This window comes from Myotis myotis, unplaced genomic scaffold, assembly GCF_014108235.1.
Source record: "Myotis myotis isolate mMyoMyo1 unplaced genomic scaffold, mMyoMyo1.p scaffold_m19_p_4, whole genome shotgun sequence".
NCBI classification, from domain to species: domain Eukaryota; kingdom Metazoa; phylum Chordata; class Mammalia; order Chiroptera; family Vespertilionidae; genus Myotis; species Myotis myotis.
In genome coordinates, this window is record NW_023416346.1 from 97,388,054 (window position 1) to 97,410,311 (window position 22,258).

The following is a 22,258-nucleotide window of genomic DNA, read 5'->3' on the forward strand; positions in this document are numbered from 1 at the left end:
TAAAACAATACAGAATAGCTGCAATAGCCAGATTCCTTTCTTGGGTTGCACTATTATTAATGATGCTGAATACAAATGTATTAACATAAATTTGTAAGAACAGTGTCTTCAGTTTCTTAATTTTATACATATTTTAAAATAAGGAATGGGTATCTAATTTTGTCAAATTCCTTCTAAATATTCTCATTCTTTTTTAAAATATGATTTTATGCTTTCAGAGAGAGGAATGAGAGGGAGAGGTAGAAACATTAGTGATGAGAGAGAATCATTAGTCGGCTGCCTCCTGAATGCTCCCTAATGGAGACTGAGCCCACAACCCAGGTATAAGCCCTGACAGGGAATCAAAGCATGACCTCCTGGTTCATAGGTCGATGTTCAACCACTGAGCCATGCTGGCTGGGCTAAATATTCTCATTCTTTATAAAGAATCAGTTCTTGAATTTTTCAGCTACTGTTGTGATTTTCTAATTATAGTATCTTTTCCCCATTTTTAAAGATTTGTGTTATTATACTATTTCTAAAATCTTAAAGTTAAATATGTAATTAATAGAATATATGCACCCCTATATTAATTGCAGCATTATTTATGATAGTCAAGTTATAAAAGAAACCCAGTGCCCATCAATAGATGAGTGGATAAAAAAGCTGTGGTACATATATACAATGGAATATTACTTGGCAATTAAAGAAAATAAATCTTACCATTTGCAACAGCATGGATGGACCTAGAGATTATTATGCTGAGTGAAATAAGTCAATCAGAAAAAGTCAATTACCACATGATTTGTGGAATCTAAGGAATAATACAAACAAACAAAACAGAAACAGGCCTATAGATACAGAAAACAGACTCATGGTTGCCAGAGGGGAGAGGGCTGGGGGACAGGGTGAAAAGGTGAAGAGATTAAGAAATACAGCTTGGAAGTTACAAAATAGTCATGGGGCTATAAAGTATAGCATAGGATATATAGTCAATAATATTATAATAGCTATGTATAATGCCAGTTGTGTACTGGAAATATCAGGGAGCACTTTATAAAGTTTATGGTTGGCTAACCACTATGCTGTACAACTGAAATTTATACAAATTAATATTGAATATAAACTGTAAGTTACAAATTAAAAAAATTAAAAAGAAACAATTCTTTAAAATGTAGTTAATGTCTTTTCTTTCTAGAAAAGAGTATTTAGGGCTATAGTATTTGAGTGGGTACAATTTTGGCTACTGAAATTAACCAATAGTCACAACCAGCAAGTGTTCATTGATATCAGGAACAATGTTTAACCTAACACAGAGAAAGAGTCTAAAGTAATGGCCCCTTTTGTATGAAGCTTATACTCTTAGGTAAGTGAGTAGCCATCACAGAATGTGAAGTTATTAAAAGTCACCAACATCTTATCCAAAGTTAGTTCTTAGTGCCCTCCCATAACTGTGTATGGTTATTTTTTATGAAAAAAATAAACACATGAACAAGTTTGAAATTGCTATGGTCCTGAAAGCTCTTACAAAAAGTTAAACTTACATGTAAGCCAATTATGGGGTATTTATAAAAGATTACTTGATATAATATCAAAAGAGAATTAAAATATAGGTTGCTATAATTTGTAAATGGTGGAGGTGGGAGTAAGGGCAGAATTAAGCTCATAATTTTAGACCTATTGTAGGTACACCAAAGCTAAATAAGTAATGTTAATTGTTCACACTAAGTATACCTTTAATGAGAAATAGTGGTTGAATGTGGTGAAATTTATTATAGGTTGTAGAATTCATACAACCTAAATTTCTTCCAGCATTCAGCACTTCTACAGTTTTGTGGGTTTTACAATACAGATATCAATGAGAAAGAATCACTGCATTAGTGAAAATGACTTCTTTATGAAAAAATGTTCACATGTAAGTCGTATTTATTACTGAATACCTAACATAAATGGAAAGAGGTAATTTCCAAATTTAGGAAAGTTGCACAAAATAAAATAAAAAACAACAATGACAAGATATTTGACATATTTTACAGAAAAATGGTCAAAACAAATTTAAATATTTAAATTTAAAACATGCTCTACCTTATGACTTAGTGAAGAGTAATTTAAGAAAGAACACAAAGGATGGGATTTATTGTCAGGATGTTAGTTGACATAATTCACGCTGCTTTCAGAAAACTAAACCCTATAAATTCATAAGAAAAATATAATCATTATTTAATTTTAGTATCCAACAAGCAATTCCAATTAAACTAAAAATTAACAGAGCTTACAGTGGTTAGTAGGGTTGCCCCCCTTTTATTTCAGTATAAGGAATAAATGCATGAGTAAATATCCTGAGTATCACATACAATTTAATGTTGAAGTCATATTGTAATTCTCTGACTTCTTATTACTAAGAATTCTCTTTTTTGTTGCTTCTCACTCTTGACAGATCTTGGTCTCAACAATAAATTCATTGGGGAAATGTCTAATCTTCCAGCACTTATCAATGACACCTTTATTGAAACCTGTGAGGAAAGGCACACCAAAAAGTGGCAGTTTAGTTTATTGTGTGTAATGGAAAACATATCTAGATTTGCTCTCCACTTTTCCCCTACTCCACCCTCACTCTCTTTCAGTGTCCCAATAACACAGGGTGAAGAAAAAAATAAATTGCCTACCCAGAAAGAGGTCTCTTCTACGAAGGCGGAAGGACTTGTGGTTGTTACAAAGTTGGTAAATAAAGATGCCAAGGTTACTAACATCACGAATCTCCTCCACAGCAACCAGGTCTTCATGAACCACATAAGTGTGAGGCAGGTATTTGCCACTCTGAAAATTAAAAAAAAAAAAGAAACTAAAATGAGAAAATCTTAAAAACACGATTTAAATACTTATCAATAGCAGATACAGTTTAGAAGTAAACTGCTTTAGAGCAGGTTTAGGTTCACAGCATATTTTTATTTGTAAAATTATTCCAATGAAATGAAATGTTTTGGCTCAAACTCATTTTTTTTAAAAAAAGAGAAAGCAAACTTATTTGGAAATGCTTATATAAAAATTCAACATAAAAAATACATACTGCCAGTTTGCCAAAGAGCTCCACCAGGTTTTTTGGAGGCATAACAATGGAGGTATTGAGAGGCATGAGATAGCAGCTCCCCAGCAGCAAGTCCAGGTAAGCAGTCATGCCCTGGTAGGGAATGGGAAAAGGTATAATCCAGAGAATATCAATGCTGCAGATTTTCCAAATACCATTAGAACAAACAGCTACATTTGTTCAAAATCAACTGCTATATTTTAATAAAAGAACAAAAAAAGCTTTGTTGTAAAAAATGTATATTTATGAACAGATTTAATATTTACCAATGAACTAAAAAACTAGAAAATTATCAAATACTTATAGCAATTAGAAACTCACCTTTTCAAAGTCATGAATAATTGCTGCAGGGTCACTATCAGAGAAACTGGGCACAGGTACATCAATGATGGCGATGTTGTCATCCTCTCTAATGTCAGCCTCCTCAATCACAGGCAGGAAGTAGGGCTCTCCCCCTTGAAGGGAATTTGCTGGGCCCTCAGAATCAAAGAAACACATTTCTCCACGGTAGATGGTACTCTAAAAGACAAAAAAGGAAGAATTAAAAGCTTCTAATATGCACCACCATGACATTACAATCATTTCTCATGCTAATATCAATTCATTGTACTATTTGACAAGGTGAGGACTGTTCATTTTTCTTTTTATTGAATTTATTGGGATGATACTGGTCAAAAAATTATACAGGTTTCAGGTACACAATTCTACAACACATCATTTGTACACTGTATTGTGTGTTCACCATCCCAAGTCAAATCTCCATCCATTATTTATACCCCTATACCTTTCTCCACCTCCGCCTACCTCCCTCACCCTGGAAATCACCACACTGTTATCTGTGTTCATGAGTTTTTTTCTTTTGTGCTCAATCCCTCCAGCCCCACCTCCCACACCCAGAAAGTGAGGACTGTTGAGTACAGTTACCACTATGAAGACTAATCAATTTAATAAACTAAAGGTAACTTGAAAACTTTCGATAAACCTTCATTTCACCTGTAAGGAACATAAAATTATTTCAATTTCTACTAAATTTATAGCAATTAAGCAATCCAAATGATAAAAATTGTAATTATTATTACCTTGGGCATGAAGTATTTGTAAATGCAGGTTCCACCAACAATAAGTCCTGCCAAGATGAATGAAAGGCCTAAGAGAGTAAGCATGCAACTCCCAGAGGAGCCCTCCTTTTCCTGGGTAGCAACTCGAATCTCCTATTTATTAAAAAGCAAAACAAAACAAAACAAAACAAAACAAAAAAACACAAAAATCAGATTGCACTTTTAGACACATAGTTGCTATTGTGTACAACTTACTTCTCTTGAAACCCAAGATACTTTTAAAATATGTCATCTTAGCCTAAAATAATTTCAAGATAATTTCTGATGTTTAATGTGAAGATCTCTAATTATATTTATCTTCCTCCTGGCATTTCCTAACCCAAATATAAATATTAAATTACTTCAAAAAGCGCACTTTTAGAATCAGCTGAAATAACTATTCTTTCTTGGATTGTTATTCTCTTTAAATAAATGGAAGTTATTACTTTTGGGATATAATCAAAAAATGCCATGAATTATTGGAAGGGGAAATAAATTTTCAGTGCAAACTGCTCTGGCATACAAATGTTTATTATTTTTTGTAAATCAACTTGTTTGCCAACTTAAAAGTAAATTAATATCCTTTGATTTTTTAAACTAATTTTCAGAAATCTGTTTTTTAAGGTAAGTGTTATAGGAGGGATTCTATAATGCAGGTATATGCCATTTCCACCTATTTCAAAAATTAAAATATTAATGGTGGGATACATTTTATAATGTCCCTAATTTTAATGAAAAAAGTAGACTTGCTAATGCCACCCAATGTTCTATAGTTGTGCATTGCGTAAATGAAATAAATTCTGGGCAAAACACTAGATTTTATAGTACAGCATTTGCCATAGTGAGATATAAAAGCTCTGTGGTAATAGTGACTGTTAAATTCATAATTTGCTTAAGAATTGGAGCAAGAAATAACCAAAGTAAACAAGTAACCAATTAACTGTACTTTTCCCAGGGCAGTGGACCAAGCAGTCCTCCAATCATATTCTTATATGTCACAATATGCCCTAAGATGTGAGTATACAAGGGTAAGACAAATGAAGTCAGCAAATGTAGTAATTGGTAATTAGAGGCTAAATAATGCAGAATGGTATGTAAATGGAAATGCTTTAGGTATTTCAGATCATTAGCTCTATTCTTTTGTTTTAACCCTCAAGGCAGATGATATGTTTATTGATTTTAGAGAGAGAGGAAGGGAGAGAGAGAGGGAGAAACATCAATGTGAGAGAGAAATGTTGATGGGTTGCCTCTTGTTCAAGCCCTGACCTGGATTGAATCTGAAAACCAAGGTGTGTGCCCTGACCGGGAATAGAACCTGAATCCTTTTTGATGTACAGGACAATGCAAGGCCATTATCTCTATTCCACGACAACTACTATAATAATTTGGGCCTAATTAACTTTCATATTTTCATTTATGGTGAAAATAAATGCATGGATTCTAAGGAGAAGCAATCATTTGATAATTTGTCAAAAAAATGATTTTTCTTATAAAATTCAAAGTAATTTCATATTCACATTTTCTTAGCTGAATTTATTTGAAATCAAGCCCTCCATTAATATTCTATAAACTTTGAAGGCTTTTCTTTATCCTAATAATTTTCAGAAATTTTAAATTATTTTTATTCAAAAATCTAACCTAAGATTAACATTACAAAGACATAACTACATATTATGATTGTGAATTACTGTAATCTAGAGCAAGAGTCTTAGAAATTATATTTTAGATCATTAAATTGAGGTTCAGAAGGATGAAGTGACTTAGCTATAAGTAACAAAGTGACTTAATTTGAAATTCTCGAGACATTAATTCCTTTTTTTCCCTTGTCACTGAGATATAAAAAGAGCAGTTTGCACTGAAAATTTATTTCCCCTTCCAATAATTCATGGCATTTTTTGATTAAGCAAGGTATAAATTTTAATTTCATAAAATTTCCCATTATGCTAGGAATAAAGATTTATTTTCATTTAAATTTGTTGAGCTTCAGGGTGGTAGGGGCTATCACTTACCATAGCTAACTTCTCACTGAACTATATTTTAAAGTTATGACTGCTGACCTACTATTCTGTGTGCTCAATCTCTGATGATCTGATCAATACATCACAATATAATTTTTCAAGTATTAAATCAGCGTCCTATAGTGGCCAGATCGGAATTGCGTGCCAGCTTCTCCAACACCTATCAAAGAAATGTAATCATAGTGCAAATGTTCATTTGTTTTTATTCCTCATCACACCATGGGCCTGGCAGAAGTATTACTTCCATATTAACTGAATCCAATTACAAGTCATGAAGTTTTTGGTGGTGAGGGAAAAAAGGGATTGCTGTGTGGCTATATTTAACTACTAATATCTAATTAGACCTCCCCCAAATCTGGCCATGTTTCACTTACAAAGTAAGTAGGACAATTACATATATAACATGTCATTTCATCAAAACCTCAAAAATGCAAGGGGTGCAAATTTGATTTCTGAAATGCATAATACACAAAAGCTAGCTTGATTGCTGGGTTAAATATTGAAAGTTTCCATGATAAAAATTCTTCATAACCACATTAGCATTTCAAATTGTGTGCATAATAAGTTTTACTACATGGGTTCTGGATTCACTCAAAGCACTTTTTAAATCTCCACTCTGAGCACAAAAGTTAAAACTTTATGGAAAGAACAAGACAAATTAGGGCAAATCTGCAAACTCCAATACTGCACAGGTTTTATAGAACAAGAAGAACATACAATCTGCTTTTTAACATTGAGACTTTACTAAGGAGAATGAGGATTAGTTTACAAACACTGAAAACAGGTTAGATTTTTAAAGGAAATAGAAGTTTGACTAAATAAATAATGGCTAACATTTGGAGGGAAGTGATAACTTCCGCAGTTCCTGGCAATGCTAGAAGCTTAAATTACAAGGTTGGGCCTGTGACAGATCTCTCATGGGGGAGGAGGGCTAGAGGGGTACCACTCAGTAAGAAAGTACCAAAAGAAGCAAAATTTTTTTTAAAAATAAAACCCTTAAAATTTATTTTTAAACAAGAGTGTTTTTTGTTTTTTTTTTAGGAAATGTCACTCTGAAAACATACAAGACTCTTGGACTAAGAGGATATAGTGAACATCCCAAATTCTAATGAAAACCAACCTAAATTTTGACAGCTCCTTCCCCAAATGTTTAACATTGCCTGTGTATGACCAAGGAGAAACTGAAAATATACAGGGGGTGGGCACAAACACACACTGCCCCAACCCATATAGCTTTCAGTCACAGTGACCCCTTGCCCACCCCACTGCACCCCCACAAACACTCTTTGATCCTAGAAATATTTAGATACACAGAACTTCATACACGTCAAAAGGAAAGAAATAAGAGTTAATCTCTTGTTCCCCAGGAGAAAGTGACATTGGGTCCCAGGAGTTCTCCTCAAACTTCTTCCAACATTGCTCCTAGAACTGTGGAACGTGGCACAACATGCTGGGATGCTAAGGGGTGTGGGGCACAGCAAGCAGAAGCTGGAGCGACTAGACAGATCAGGGGCGATTGGGCAAACCGCTTGGACAGCACAGAAGAGATTGCTCTGGAACACACAGCCAGAATTCATTTTGCCCTCTATCACTTTCCCCCTTCCTTCACCCTAAACCACCCCTTTCCCACCTTCCTGACCCAGCAGGCAGTCAGGAGTGGAGTGGGGACTGCTACCTTGTCGGTCAGGATCTGAGCTGGGACCGTGCTGCTTACAAGGGCCTCCACGTCTTGCCGTGCCTCCTCTTTTTGCACCGCTGTTGGTGTGTTGAAGGCGATTTTCACCATGGTGAATCTTTGGGCCGCCCGGTAAGGAGCGGTTGCAATCAGCTTCTTGGGCTGCAGTTTGGAAAAGGAGATCTCGCTAGCCCTAGCTGCACTTCCTTTCTCCCTTGTTTGATTTCTGCTGCTGCAAGCCCAGGCCTGGGGATACTTATGACGCAGTCCAAGCTGGGTGGGAGATAGAGGGCGGGCACAGGGAGGGGCCAAGGGAAGAGCAGGAGGGCGTCCTAGTGCTGGGATGGGAGTGGGGGTTGTCAGTGAGGGAAGAGGAGAGGCCCCATAGCCCTCTAGGGCTGGACAAGCCTCACAGGCATTCTAGGTATGTGACCATCCACTCTCTGCACCTTCAGATAAGAACAAGACGGGAAGAAACCCTGCTTGTCTTGTCTTTCTGCTTCTGTCCAGGTCACAGTAGCCTCTGATCCTTGATTCTGTTTTCCCAAACTTGGACCTAGACCCCCGTGGGGCCAGGAACTCTAACTTGGCAGAAACCTAAGCTTCCTCAGCTCTGCACCCTCCCAGATCCCAAAAGCACAGTTCCATGATTGTTTTGTTCCTTTATAATACCTTCCCTTTAAATAATACTCAGAAGCCCATTTATAGTTAATTTCTTGGTTCCTTCTCTCAACATTTTTTTCTATCTTGGCATTTGTTTTGTAATTTTAATTTCCCAAGCTAGAGCAATGCTAAATCAGAAATATAGGACTCCTGCCTCCTCCAGTTCCCATTTGCAGGCTAGACAAGATGAGACTCAGAGGAGTATGGAAAGATCAGATTGTAGTGAATCCCAGAAATAATCCAGATTTTTTCACTCTCCCAGGTCAGGGAAGGCAGAGTAAGAATTCAGCCAAGAGGTTGTTTCTCTTCAGCCACCAGCTGTGAAATCTGAAGGGGAAAAAAAGCAGGGTTATGAATATACCTATGTGTTTAGGGAGCTGGAATTGTGGTTGCAGAATATAGAATTTAGCTAGATGCTAACCAGCTCTGGTGGGAAATAAACAATAATCTCCAAGGGGATGAGTTATAAATCATTATTGGAACATTTACACGTGCAGCCAGCGTAATCATGCTATTTCTTCACAATCAATTCTCCCTGATTAGTGACACTGATAGAGAACCTTACCATGTGAAGTTTATGCTTTGGAAGTTGATGACTGGGGCTGGTTGTAAAGATTTTATAAATAGTCCTGTTTTCAAGACAGTAGAGTGGTCTCTTGTATGAAACCAGTAATACTTACCACAAAAAATAAAGGATCCAGCTTGTGCTAGAGATTCCCCCATCTACTTATATACTTATTAAAGGGATTTGAATATAAGAGTCACCACCCATCTGTCCAAGAAATTCCAATTGGGAGTTTTTCCCACTGAGATTACTCTGAAGACCATGGCCTGTCTCCACTGTGGGAGCTTTGTGAAAACAGCCTTCATTTTCTTGGCTAGGCCACTGATGGGAAGGTAGATGGAGGGGAACAGTAAGAAGCCTATGCTTTACACAGGGCCAGATATTTGAGCTTGCTTAGAAATATTGGCATCTTATATTCTTTCACTAATCTTTGTTCAGGTCTGTCCATCACAATTGAACATTTAGCGGGCAACCTTTAGTGTAGGCTGAGGAAAGCTCAACGTCCTAAGATCTTTCTCTTTACAGGTAACTACTGTTTCCCATCACCTTTGTGACACAAAGCTAGTCTGGCCCTGTGATATACACCATAAGATGGCTGAACAAATTGTTTCTTCTACACATTTACCTACCAAGTATAAGGTGTTAGTTGTGAAAGTAATGTATTATCTTAGTATATCTGCCCTGAAAGGTGGTCAGACAGAAGGGGCAGGGATTATTTCCATTTTTTCAGATGAATAGATCAAAACTCTGATAACAACCAAGGCACTGTAAGATTAAATGCTAAGTATGTGACATTGAGCAAATCACCTCATCTACTTGGGCCTCAATTTCTTCCTCTGTAAAATGGTGCAATATTTTCATTATGTTGCTGTGAGGATCATTTAGGATAATGCAGGAGAAAACATCTTTTCAATTATGAAAAGGATAGGAGAGTGAAATTGTTAGATGCACTAGGATTCTTATTTTAGTCTGTAACATAACATTTTTCAAGGTTATAAGAACAATCTATTTTATTATTATTATTATTATTATTGTCTGAAGTTTTACAAATGTGTCCTTTTCCCCCAATTGACCCCCTCCTCCATCCCTTCCCAGCCCAGGCAAGCCCCCACCACCCCAGTGTCTGTGTCCATTGGTTATGCTAATATGCATGCATATAAGTCCTTTGCTTGCTCTCTAACCCCCTCTCCCCTACTATTTGTCTCTAGATTGATCTATTCTTGTTCATCAAATTACATTGATTATTATATCCCACATATTAGTGCGATCATGTGATGTTTATCTTTCTCCAACTGGTTTATTTCACATAGCATAATGCTCTCCAGTTCCATCCATGCTGTTTTCAAATGATAAAAGTTCCTTCTTTTTAACAGTGGCATACTATTCCATTGTGTAGATGTACCACAGGTATTTAATCCACTCATCTGCTGATGGGCACTTAGGCTGTTTCCAAATCTTAGCTATTGTAAATTGTGCTGCTATGAACATAGAGGTGCATATATCCTTTCTGATTGGTGTTTCTGTTTTCTTGGGATATAGTCCTAAAAGTGGTATCACTGGGTCAAATGGGAGTTCCATTTTTAGTTTTTTGAGGAAACTCCATACTGTTCCCACAGTGGCTGCACCAGTCTGTACTCCCACCAGCAGTGCACAAGGGTTCCTTTTTCTCTACATCCTTGCCAGCAATTGTCATGTGTTGATTTGTTGATGATAGCCATTCTGACAGGTGTGAGATGGTATCTCATTGTTTTAATTTGTATCTTTCAGATGATTAGTGACTTTGAGCATGTTTTCATATGCCTCTGGGCCTTCTGTATGTCCTCTTTTGAAAAGTGTCTATTTAGATCCTTTGACCATTTTTTTTTTATTGGATCATTTATCTTCCTATTGTTAAGTTGTATGAGTTCTCTGTAAATTTTGGAGAGTAAAACCTTATCTGAAATATCATTGGCAAATATGCAATGATATTTGCAGTAGGCTTTCTTGTTGTTTTGTTGATGGTTTCTTTTGCTGTGCAGAAGCTTTTTATTTTGATGTAGTCCTATTTGTTTATTTTCTCTGTAGTCTCCATTGCCCTAGGACAGTGATGGCGAACCTATGACACGCGTGTCAGAGGTGACACGCGAACTCATTTTTTTTGGTTGATTTTTCTTTGTTAAATGGCATCTAAATATATAAAATAAATATCAAAAATATAAGTCTTTGTTTTACTATGGTTGCAAATATCAAAAAATTTCTATATATGACACGGCACCAGAATTAAGTTAGGGTTTTTCAAAATGCTGACACGCCGAGCTCAAAAGGTTTGCCATCACTTCCCTAGGAGCTGTGTCTGTAAAAATATTGCTATGACATATGTCTTCTATTTTGCTGCCTATGGAGTCTTGTAGGATTTTTATGGTTTCCCGTCTTACATTCAAGTCCTTTAGCCATTTTGAGTTTGTTTTGTGTATGGTGTAAGTTGGTGGTCTAGTTTCGTTTTTTTGCATGTATCTGTCTAAATTTCCCAGCACCATTTATTAAAGAGACTGTTTGACCCAGTGATCCCATTTCTAGGAATATATCCCAAGAAACCAGAAACACCAATCAGAAAGGATATATGCATCCCTATGTTCATAGCAGCACAATTCACCATAGCTAAGACTTGGAAACAGCCTAAATGCCCATCAGCAGATGAGTGGATTAGAAAACTGGATTAGTATTCCATCTACACAATGGAATACTATGCTGCTGTAAAAAGGAAGGAATTCTTACCAATTGCAACAGCATGGATGGAACTGGAGAGCATTATGCTAAGTGAAATAAGCCAGTCAATGAAAGAAAAATACCACATGGTCTCACTCATTTATGGATAATAAAGACCATTATAAACTGATGAACAAAAATAGATACAGAGGCAGAGCAGCATTGAACAGACTGTCAAACTACAGTGGAAAGCCTGGGGAGGGTTGGGGGGGGTGGTAAAAGATCAACCGAAGGACTTGTACGCATGCATATAAGAATAACCAATGGACACAGGACACTGTGGGGTAGGGGAGGCCGGGGGAATGTAAAGGGGGGGGGGGAGGAGACATATGTAATACTCTTTGTAATACTTTAAGCAATAAAACTAAATTAAAAAAATAATAAAAATAGACTGTTTTGACTCCATTGTATGCTCTTGCCTCCTTTGTCAAATATTAATTGAGCATAATGGCTTGGGTCGATTTCTGGGTTCTCTGCTCTGTTCCATTGGTCTATATATCTGTTCTTGTGCCAGTACCTGGCAGTTTTGAGAACCATGGCTTGGTAATATAGCTTGATATCTGGTATTGTGATCCCTCCAACTTTGTTCTTTCTCAGGATTGTTGTGGCTATTCAGGGTCTTTTTTTTATTCCAGATGAATTTTTTGAGAGTTTGTTCTAGTTTTTTGAAATATGCTGTTGGTATTTTAATGGGGATTGCATTGAATCTGTAGATTGCTTTGGGTAGTATGGGCATTTTAATTATATTGATTCTACCAATCCATGAACACGGTATGTTCTTCCATTTGTTTACGTCTTCCTAGATCTCTTTTTTCACTGTCCTGAAGTTTTCCACGTACAGGTCTTTTATGTCCTTAGTTAAGTTTATTCCTAGGTATCTTAATTTTTTTTGGTGCTATGGTAAATGGGTTTTTTTATTTTTCATTTCTCTTTCTGTGGGTTAATTATTGGCATGTAAAAAGTTCATAGATTTCTGGGTGTTAATTTTGTATCCTGCTACATTGCCAAATTCATTTATTAGGTCTAGTAGTTTTTTGATGGAATCTTTGGAGTTTTCTATGTATAGTATCATGTGATCTGCGAATAAGGACAGTTTTACTTCTTCTTTTCCAATTTGGATGGCTTTTTTTTCTTCTTCTTATCTGATCACTATGTCTAGCACTTCCAGTACTATATTGAACAGCAGTGGTGAAAGTGGGAATCCTTGTCTTGCTCTCATTCTTAGGGGAAATGAGTTTAGTTTTTGGCCATTGAGTATGATGTTGGCTGTAGGTTTGTCATTTAAGGCTTTTATTATGTTGAGGTATGATCCTTCCATTCCCACTTTGCTGAGAGTTTTTATCAAGAAAGGGTGCTGTATTTTGTCAAATGCTTTTTCTGCATCGATTGACATGATTATGTGATTTTTGTCTCTCAGTTTGTTTATGTGATGTATCACATAATTTGATTTATGGATATTGTATCATCCTTGCATCCGTGGAATAAATCCCACTTGGTCATGGTGTATGATCTTTTTAACGTAATACTGAAAACTTACTGCCTTCTGCTGTGATTAGCTATGGGAATACAGTGGTGAGCAAAGCAGACACAATTTTGCCCTTATATGCTGCCGGGGACCAATTCCAGCATGTCATAATTTCGAGAGTTTCATCAAAAGGTTGATGAGACTTGGGAACTCAACAGGGTTGAGTCACACATGTAGTCACCTGTTGGGAATGGCTAAAGGCATTTCCCCAAACCTGAATAGGAAACTGATTGTGGCTGCCAGGCAGCTAAAAAGCATCTTAATCTACATGTTATTGCCTTCTACTGGCTAAACACCCGAACAGTTGTAGGCTATCCCCCAAACTGACAATGCTTCTGTACCCTTTGAAACCTTACCCTTTGAAGTGTATTATCTCCACCTTGCCTTAGGAAAAATTGTGTTAATAAAAAGCAAGGGTCCTAGACAAGGAGGGAGTCTTCAGTTCTTTTAGCTGAAGGTACTCTGACTCTCAGTGCCTTTCAAAATTATATCTCGTCTCTGGACTCTTTATTACTCTCTGGATTCCTATGTCATCTATGCACAGCCTTTTCCAGATTCCTGAACCCTTCTTGATGCTGGGACAAGAACCCCGGCCATATGTTGCATCATTGGCAATGACATATTTGTCATAATTTCTCCAGTTTTTATAGAGGGAGCACTGATCTTGTGCTGTGGAGTGGGATATAGCAATTTTACAAAGCAACAGAGTAGTTCCCCCCACAGCCAATGATACTATGAACGCTTTAATTCCTAGCTAGCCTACAATGGCTTCAGATCCAGAATTCTATCTATAGCTGTATATATAAAAGGCTAAGTGACTGACTTTATGTCCATCTGACCATGTGACCTACCGGCTGGCTCATGTGATGTGCACTGGCAATTTAAAAATAAATGTTGACTTGTGCATGCACAATACATAAAAATCTCTCTGTCACCAATTGCATGCGTGTGTTTTGATCTGTCATTATTGATCGTGAATTTGGTTGTTTTTCTTGACATTCTGAAAATACTCGATGGATATTTTCACACCTATTTGAATGATGAGTCCATCAATTCAACAGATGATGCTGAAAAGGAAAATTTTCCCATCAAATTTAATAGTATTACTCCTTCAGGAATTCCATGTCATAAATTAAAATTGAAAGTAGGTGCACTCATCATGCTACTGAGAAATCTTAATAGTAAATGGGGTCTTTGTAATGGTACTAGATTTATTATCAAAAGATTGCGACCTAACATAATTGAAGTTGAAGTATTAACAGGATCTGCGGAAGGAGAGGTTGTTCTGATTCCAAGAATTGATTTGTCCCCATCTGACACTGGCCTCCCATTTAAATTAATTTGAAGACAGTTTCTCGTGATGCCAGCATTTGCAATGACTATTAATAAATCACAAGGGCAAACTCTAGACAGAGTAGGAATATTCCTGCCTGAACCTGTTTTCAGACGTGGTCAGTTATATGTTGCTTTCTCTCGAGTTCGAAGAGCGTGTGACATTAAAGTTGTAAATATTTCATCACAAGGGAAATTAGTCAAGTACTCTGAAAGAATTTTTACTCTTAATGTGGTGTACAGGGAGATATTAGAGTAAGTTTAATCAATTTATCAGTCATTGTTTTTATCAATGTTGTTTTTATATCATGTCTTTGTTGTTTTTATATCATGTTGTTATTGTTTATTTATTAATCAATTTATATATTATTTTCATACACATTTTACTAATGTTCTTTCATCTCTGACACTTCTATTATAAAGAAAGGGCAAATAGCTACATTAAAATATTTTGTACTTTAATTTTATAATACTATATTTTATATACTATTTTGACATGTAATTTTTGCAGTAATGTAATTACCTCACGAATCTTTCTTCTAATTAATTTCCTTTCAATGTTCATGAATCTGTGCACCAGGCCACTAGTTTTAAAAGATTAGTCTGACAGCAAGTTGGACTGGCATACCAGTTAGGAGGCACTCCCATATTCCAGGTGAGAGGTGGTGGGATATATTGATGATTTCACTATTTAAAATAAAGGGACACCTTCCAGAGATATTTTGGAGCCACACTTTATAAGGCCTGGTACATGAATAAATCATATGGAGAAGAAAATTTAGAAAAAATAATCCTGTTTTGAATAACGAGGAATGCAAAATTAGGGAAATTATGATGCCCTTGATAACAATTCTAAACCTTTTTTGGGCATGTCATAAAGTAGGTTTCTGTGCTGAGCCCACTAAACTTATTATGCCATTTAATCTTTACTACCACTCTGTGGGATATTATATCCCCCATTTTATTGAGGAAGAAATGGAATTTCCAAGAGTTTAGATGACTTGCCCAAGATCAAATTCTAACCCAGGTGGTCTGATTCTAGTGTTTATACTCTTAAACACTATATTGTCTGGCTGCTACTAAAAGAAATGGGAACATCAAGAAAGAGGCTGGCTTTAAAGTAGGGAAAATAATCAGCATATTCTGTAGGGAAATGAAGCGTGATTCCCTGCCTATTTTACAGATTCCTGCCTAACATTTTGTTCAGGACTAAAAACACTTGACACCATTTTAAAACTTTACTGGCCATAGGCTACTCATGTTAAAGCATATGTCTCCTGAGATGTGCAGTTGCTTTTATCTGCAGAGAAGCAGACAGGGAGAGCTGGCCAGCCATCTGCTTCTGGTATAATTCCAGGAATTTGGTTTTAATATTTAAAGATCCAGGCCATTTCAATATCCACTGTTTCCCTGCATATGTAACCAAGCCCTAGGAGCATAGCTAGGGCTCCTCACACAAAGTAATAGAGAACAACTCAGTTTCTGGAATAGATTTTTTTTCTTGACTCTATTGAAGGTTTTCTTTGTAGGCTAGTAACTATGATAATAGAAGGATGAAACATTTACTTAAATATAAGGATATATTTCGGTCTCTCTCCACAGTGATTTGGTTTTATCATCAAGGTTAAGAGAAGTTTTAACACATTCTAATTTATAAAAATCACCTTTTTTTCCATTTGGAGCAACTTAAAAATATAGTGACATTATTTGTATTTTCAATGCACCTTTTCCAAATTGTGTAAAAATTATTACCTTGTTGCAGAATATCTGGGGAATTTTTAAAATAGAGTTATGAATCGATATCTGAATATTTCTTATCTGATCAAACTTTACAGAAAGTTCCAGGCCTGAGTACTACAAAGGAGAAATTCATATCTAGCCACATGAGTGCTTTTGAAAATGTCCAATCGGCTCAGTTGCTCTATACTATATTACTGGTTAAATAATAAGATGTCATTTTTATTTCAGAGTTATGTTCCTATTCAATGAAAGCACAGACATTTGCATTTTCATCAATGATTGTTAAACCAGATATTATTTTTGCTCACATGTTTTATTTCTTTGGTGGCTGAACATATTCTGCTCTTGTTTAGTCTTAAAGAACACATAATCCAACTCTAACCGGTCTGGCTCAGTGGATAGAGCATCGGCCTGCGGACTGAAAGGTCCCAGGTTCGATTCTGGTCAAGGGCATGTACCTTGGTTGCAGGCACCTCCCCAGTAGGGAGTGTGCAGGAGGCAGTTGATCTATGTTTCTCTCTCATTGATGTTTCTAACTCTCTAACCCTCTCCCTTCCTCTTTGTAAAAAATCAATAAAATATATTTTTTAAAAAAACAAACACATAATCCCAACTTGTTTTATGACACATGAATCAACTTATTTTTGAAAGGCAATTTTGTTTTGTTTTTTTAATTTTTATTTCAATATTTTAGATTAACTCCAATATATTCATATTCTGAAGCATTTAATCTTTTTTCAAAGAATGATGTCATATGTAAATATTGAGGCCAAAAGAGAATACACAACAAGGGATGTTCTAAGTTAGATTGTTGTCAGGTCAGTGGCACAGTCAGTCCCAACAAATTAAGTCAGATCATGATTGGAAAATCCTGCTTGACAATTTCCTAACCCAAATTCAAGGTCCATTGAAAATGCTGCTTATATTTTAGTACGGTTCCAATGTTTCAATGCTAGTGCAAAAGGGAAGTCTTGCATAAAGGAACACTGTAGTTTGTGACAGTTTCTGTACAGTTTTGCATCAACACCTCAATTATATTCCTGATTTGCAAATTAGGGTAATTACCTTCTGGGAATCTTAATATTTTTGTTGTAGCAACTAACATTTGTAATTACCTCTACCATATTGAGAAGAATCCTATGTAAAATTATTGTCTACATAGTCTGGAGAGGAAGGTGTCATTTCTGCTATGTTTTATTTATGTTGCAGTTAACACAAAACAAGTGGCTCCTTTCCTCACATTTGGCATTGGGGTTTATATAAAATGTTCAGCAAAATAGGTTAGATTAGAATAATGGTATTTATAAATATAAATACCAATTAAACACATGCCAACAATCATTATAAATAAGGAGAATCTTTTCCTTCCCCCAGCATGGTGTTACTCATTGACCTTTAAGCTGCAAGAAGAACTTCTATTTATCTGGACTATGAAATGTTTAATTCTCCACTTCTGTCAACTTTGCAAGGTAGCTATAGGGTATCTTACCCTGGTGTATTCTTATTTAATCTCCCTTTCAGCACTTTTTTTTTGGTTGAAACTTTAAGTCCGCTGACATTGACATATCACTTGTTAGTTTATTTATGAAGAGCTTGAGAATAAATCAATTTTCAATTGATGCTAAGAATTGCTATTGAACAACAATGAGACATGTACAGAAAAGAAAAATGCATGTAAAAAGAAGTGACACAGTAATTCAGTCAAGTTTATCTTATAGAATTGTGAACATGGATAAGTCTGGAAAAATGAAGTGATGACTGATTAACAATAATATCCAACAAATACTATGATGAATGTCCTGAGACTGTGGGCAGAGTAAGATTCTGCCATCTACACAGCAATTTTCTCCAAAGACAACTCTGCCAGAAAAAAACAAAAAAACAAAAAACAAACACAATATGAATTCCAAATCTGCATCCCAAATACAGCCAGAAATATTTCCTCAGCAAATCAAAGTAAAAGTAACTATAATTGTTTACATAGGAAATTTAAAGAGACAAAAAGTCTCCCGTTTTTTTTCCTCTGTGTATGTTTTTATAATCTTTATTGTTCAGATTATTGCAGTTGTTCTTCTTTACTCTGTGTATGTTTTAATAAGCATTTTCTCTTGAGAATAGTTTCTCTAAATCACACTACCATCTTAAGCATCCAAAAAGGTGTAATGGAATTTTCAAAAGCACATCAATTATACTTTGTGTATTGATGGTATACACTCGGCATATGATAGTAAAGTTCTTCCCATCACATACTGCATCTTAAATTAAAACAATATTGGCATTGCTCTTATTCCTTTGTCCTTACTAGTATCATCTTCATTTTTTTCAAATGTTTTATATGTTTTTATTGATTTCAGAGAGAGAAACATAGAGGGAGAGAGAGATAGAAACATCAATGATAAGAGAGAATCATCAATCTGCTGACTCTTGCATGCCCCCTACTGGGGATCGAGCCTGCAACCTGGGCATGTGCCCTGACCAGGAATCTAACCATGATCTCCTGAATCATGGATCCACTCTCAACGACTGAGCCACACCAGATGGGCTCATCTTCATTTTTGTGATTTCTCTGTGTAAGGGTGTCTGTGGTCTTTGCACTTCTGATTTGCCTGCCTGTGGAAGAAGGGCAGAACTAGTTCTAAGGGACACATCAAGTCCTTGTGCTTCTACAATGACTGACAGTGATTCTGAGACTCATATTTGCTAAGAAAGAATGAAGTACGTTTGTAATATACTATTATAAATAGTATCTTATTTCTAGTCAATTCCATATATATCTATCTTTTACCTCTATGAGCCTCTACCTCATCTTTGAATCCTTGCCATTGTTTAGTCCTTTGTCGGTTACAAAGAGGCTCAATGAAATTATTGAATTGAACTGAATCTGAAGTTCATAGGCAAGCAGTCAAATTGTAAACATCCTTAGCATTCTCACATAGACTTTTCTCTTTCGGAGAATATTCTGGTTGATACTCATGATTCTATGAGTTGAAATGTTTTATTTTTAAAACTTGATGAGAGTACAGCCCTTCCCCTGTGGGTTCATAGGTGGTGTGACTAAGACTTAATGCCGAGGGAAGGCTGAAAGGATTGACAGTGTCTCCCAAAAGTCTCTGCCTAGAGTACTTACTGCTATTTGTGATCTGTTGGAAGATTGCCTTTTCCATCACCGGGTTTATATAGTGAGAGCAGATCTTGAAAGACAGCTGGTGCTTTGTTCATGTCTCAGGAACTTTATTTCCAAATCACAAGGGAAAGTAACTCCACTTCCGCTGGGTCTTTTGGAGAAAAAAATATGGCACCAGAATAGGCAGACATATTTTGCATCCTATCCTGAGGCCAGACTGGAAATACAACTAACTCTGAGAACATCCACCTGGAATTAAAAATTAGGCCTATCTGAGGAGGCAACTTATAGCAAGGAAGGACAGAAAATGCCTGGAGATCAGTAGAAAGGATGGCGAGGACTAGAGTGGGGAGGCAGGCCGGTAAGCCAAGAGGGGAGGAGGAAGCTGTGTTACAGGAGTATCAGTTACCTCAGAAAAATAGAAGCCCAGACAAAGCTGAGCACCAGAGGCCTGTCTTTTGGGCATCAGGCATAATGTCCAAATGTGAAAAAGAAAAGCTTCAGGGCTACTGGTTGCCAGGGAGTCTAGACCTGAGACCTAGCCTCAGAAACGCTGCACAGCAAAAGGCAGTCCCCACAAAAGGCAGGCCCCCACAAAAAGCGGTGTTGATAGGGGAAAGCAGCACAGTACTGCAAGGAAAGAAAGCCTCATTGTTGCTTTGTCTTGTCTTTGTTCTTATTCTCTAAGACTAAAACACAGGACTTTTCAGTTGCAATCACTCACCTGAGGCTTTGGCACAGGGAGGGGGGCAGGGCAGGGAGACTTGGAAAAGCACTAGCCAGGAGTCCTGCATTGTAACCTTCTTAGGCTTCTAAACATAAATGGCTCTTTCTCCCCAGAGAAGCTAGTCCCTCCCAGTGGCCTCAGGATAGGTGATATAGCCTGCCACACACTTCATTTTGAGCTTTACTGAAGAAACAAGGCAGAGGCCAAGTTTACAGGTCTGAAAAGCCTCAAGGAGCCCTCAATGACTGGATTGGAAAAGGGGCTGTCTGCCCCCCACTCCATTCTGGGAACCAGACTGATAAAAACTCCAGGTTGCCAGCCAACCCCATTGATCTCCATACAAGGATCTCTGACTAACCAAGGGCAGAGTAATATTTTGGGCCAATCACGGAGGAGTAGCTCTAGGACAAGGAAAAAACACCCATGGTGTTCCCTGAACACAAAAGAATATCAACCCCACCTAAACGCCTGTCAGAAACAGACCTTTGAGGGATTAAGATTGACTACTGGCAGACAGGCAAAGAGAGCAGATTGGCCCCACTTGCTTGCAGCCAGGGCTGTAAAGACAGACACAAGCAGAGGACTGGTGGATTGCTTGGAGCTTCAAACAAGGTGCTAAAAACAGAAAGACAGTGTTTGACAGTAGTTAGCACCTAAGTACCTAACAGGAAGACCAAATTGGCAGAAGAACAGAAGAATGGTGTCCTAAACCAGCTCCCATGGGGCATTTAAACTTAGCTGAAGCAAATGACTTCACTTTTTTTCATTTTTTAATTATTTTTAATTTTTTTGCACCTTTTTCTTCCTCTTTTCTTTTTTCTCTCCATTTTCCTACTCCTTTCCTCATTTTAGGTTTTCTCTTTCCTTTATTTTTTCCCCTTTTTAAAAATTGATCTTCTTTAACAGCTTTATTGATGTGTTATTATTTCTGGCCATAGTGATCAGAAAAAAAGAAATAAAAGGCATCCAAATTGGAAAAGAAGAAGTAAAACTGTCTTTATTTTCAGATCTCATGATACTATACATAGAAAACTCTTAAGACTCCACCAATAAACTACTAGATTTAATAAATGAATTCAACAATGTAGCAGGATACAAAATTAACACCCCCAAATCCATATCATTTTTATACACCAATAATTAACTCTCAGAAAGAGAAACTAAAAAAAGTCCCATTTACCATTGAAACAAAGAAAAAATTAAAATACTTAGGCATAAACTTAACCAAGGATGTAAAAGACCTGTACTCTGAAAACTGTAGGGTGTTAAAAAAGAGAGAGAGAGAGAGAGAGAGAGAGAGAGAGAGAGAGAGAGAGAGAGAAAGATATAAACAAGTGGAACCACATACCATGTTCATGGATTGGTAGAATCAACATCATTAAAATGTCTGTATTACCAAAAGCTATCTATAGATTCAATGTAAGCCCTATTAAAATACCAATGGCATATTTCACAGACTTAGAACAAACACTCCAAAAATTTATATTGGACCAAAAAAAGACCCTGAATAGTTGCAGAAATCTTTAAAAAGAAGAACAAAGTTGCAGGAGTCACTATTCCAGATATCAAGCTATATTACAAAGCCACTGTTCTCAAAACAGCATGGTACTGGCACAAGAACAGGTATATAGATCAATGGAATAGAACAGAGAACCAAGAAATAAACCCAAGCCAATATGCTCAATTAATATTTGACAAAGGAAGCAAGAGTATACAATGGAGTCAAGATAGTCTCTTCAATAAATGGTGTTGGGAAAATTGGACAGGTACATGCAAATAAAAGAAAATAGATCACTAAATACACCATACACAAGAATAAACTCAAAATGGGCAAAAGGCTTAAATGTAAGATGTGAAACAATAAAAGTCCTAGAAGTAACCATAGGCATCAAAATCTCAGACATCTCTCATAGCAATATGTTTTACAGATACATCTCCTAAGACAATGGAAACTAAGGAGAAGACAAACAAATGGGACTACAT

General features: G+C 36.5%; 1 protein-coding gene across 2 annotated transcripts; it reads right to left on the minus strand.

Moving 5' to 3' along the window:
* Window positions 1-1,741: 1,741 nt before the first annotated feature.
* ITM2A (integral membrane protein 2A) lies at window positions 1,742-8,099 on the minus strand. 2 transcript variants are annotated; one of them, XM_036306131.1, is made up of 6 exons: window positions 7,852-8,099; window positions 4,144-4,275; window positions 3,386-3,583; window positions 3,047-3,157; window positions 2,646-2,796; window positions 1,742-2,492 (listed from the first exon to the last, which is right to left on the minus strand). In XM_036306131.1, exons 1-6 carry the CDS (start codon window positions 7,963-7,965, stop codon window positions 2,404-2,406), a joined length of 795 nt encoding a protein of 264 aa, XP_036162024.1. In that variant the 5' UTR covers window positions 7,966-8,099; the 3' UTR covers window positions 1,742-2,403. The 2 variants fall into 2 exon arrangements, with proteins under 2 accessions (XP_036162024.1, XP_036162025.1); XM_036306132.1 differs by having other exon boundaries at window positions 1,769-2,492; window positions 7,855-8,099.
* Window positions 8,100-22,258: the final 14,159 nt, after the last annotated feature.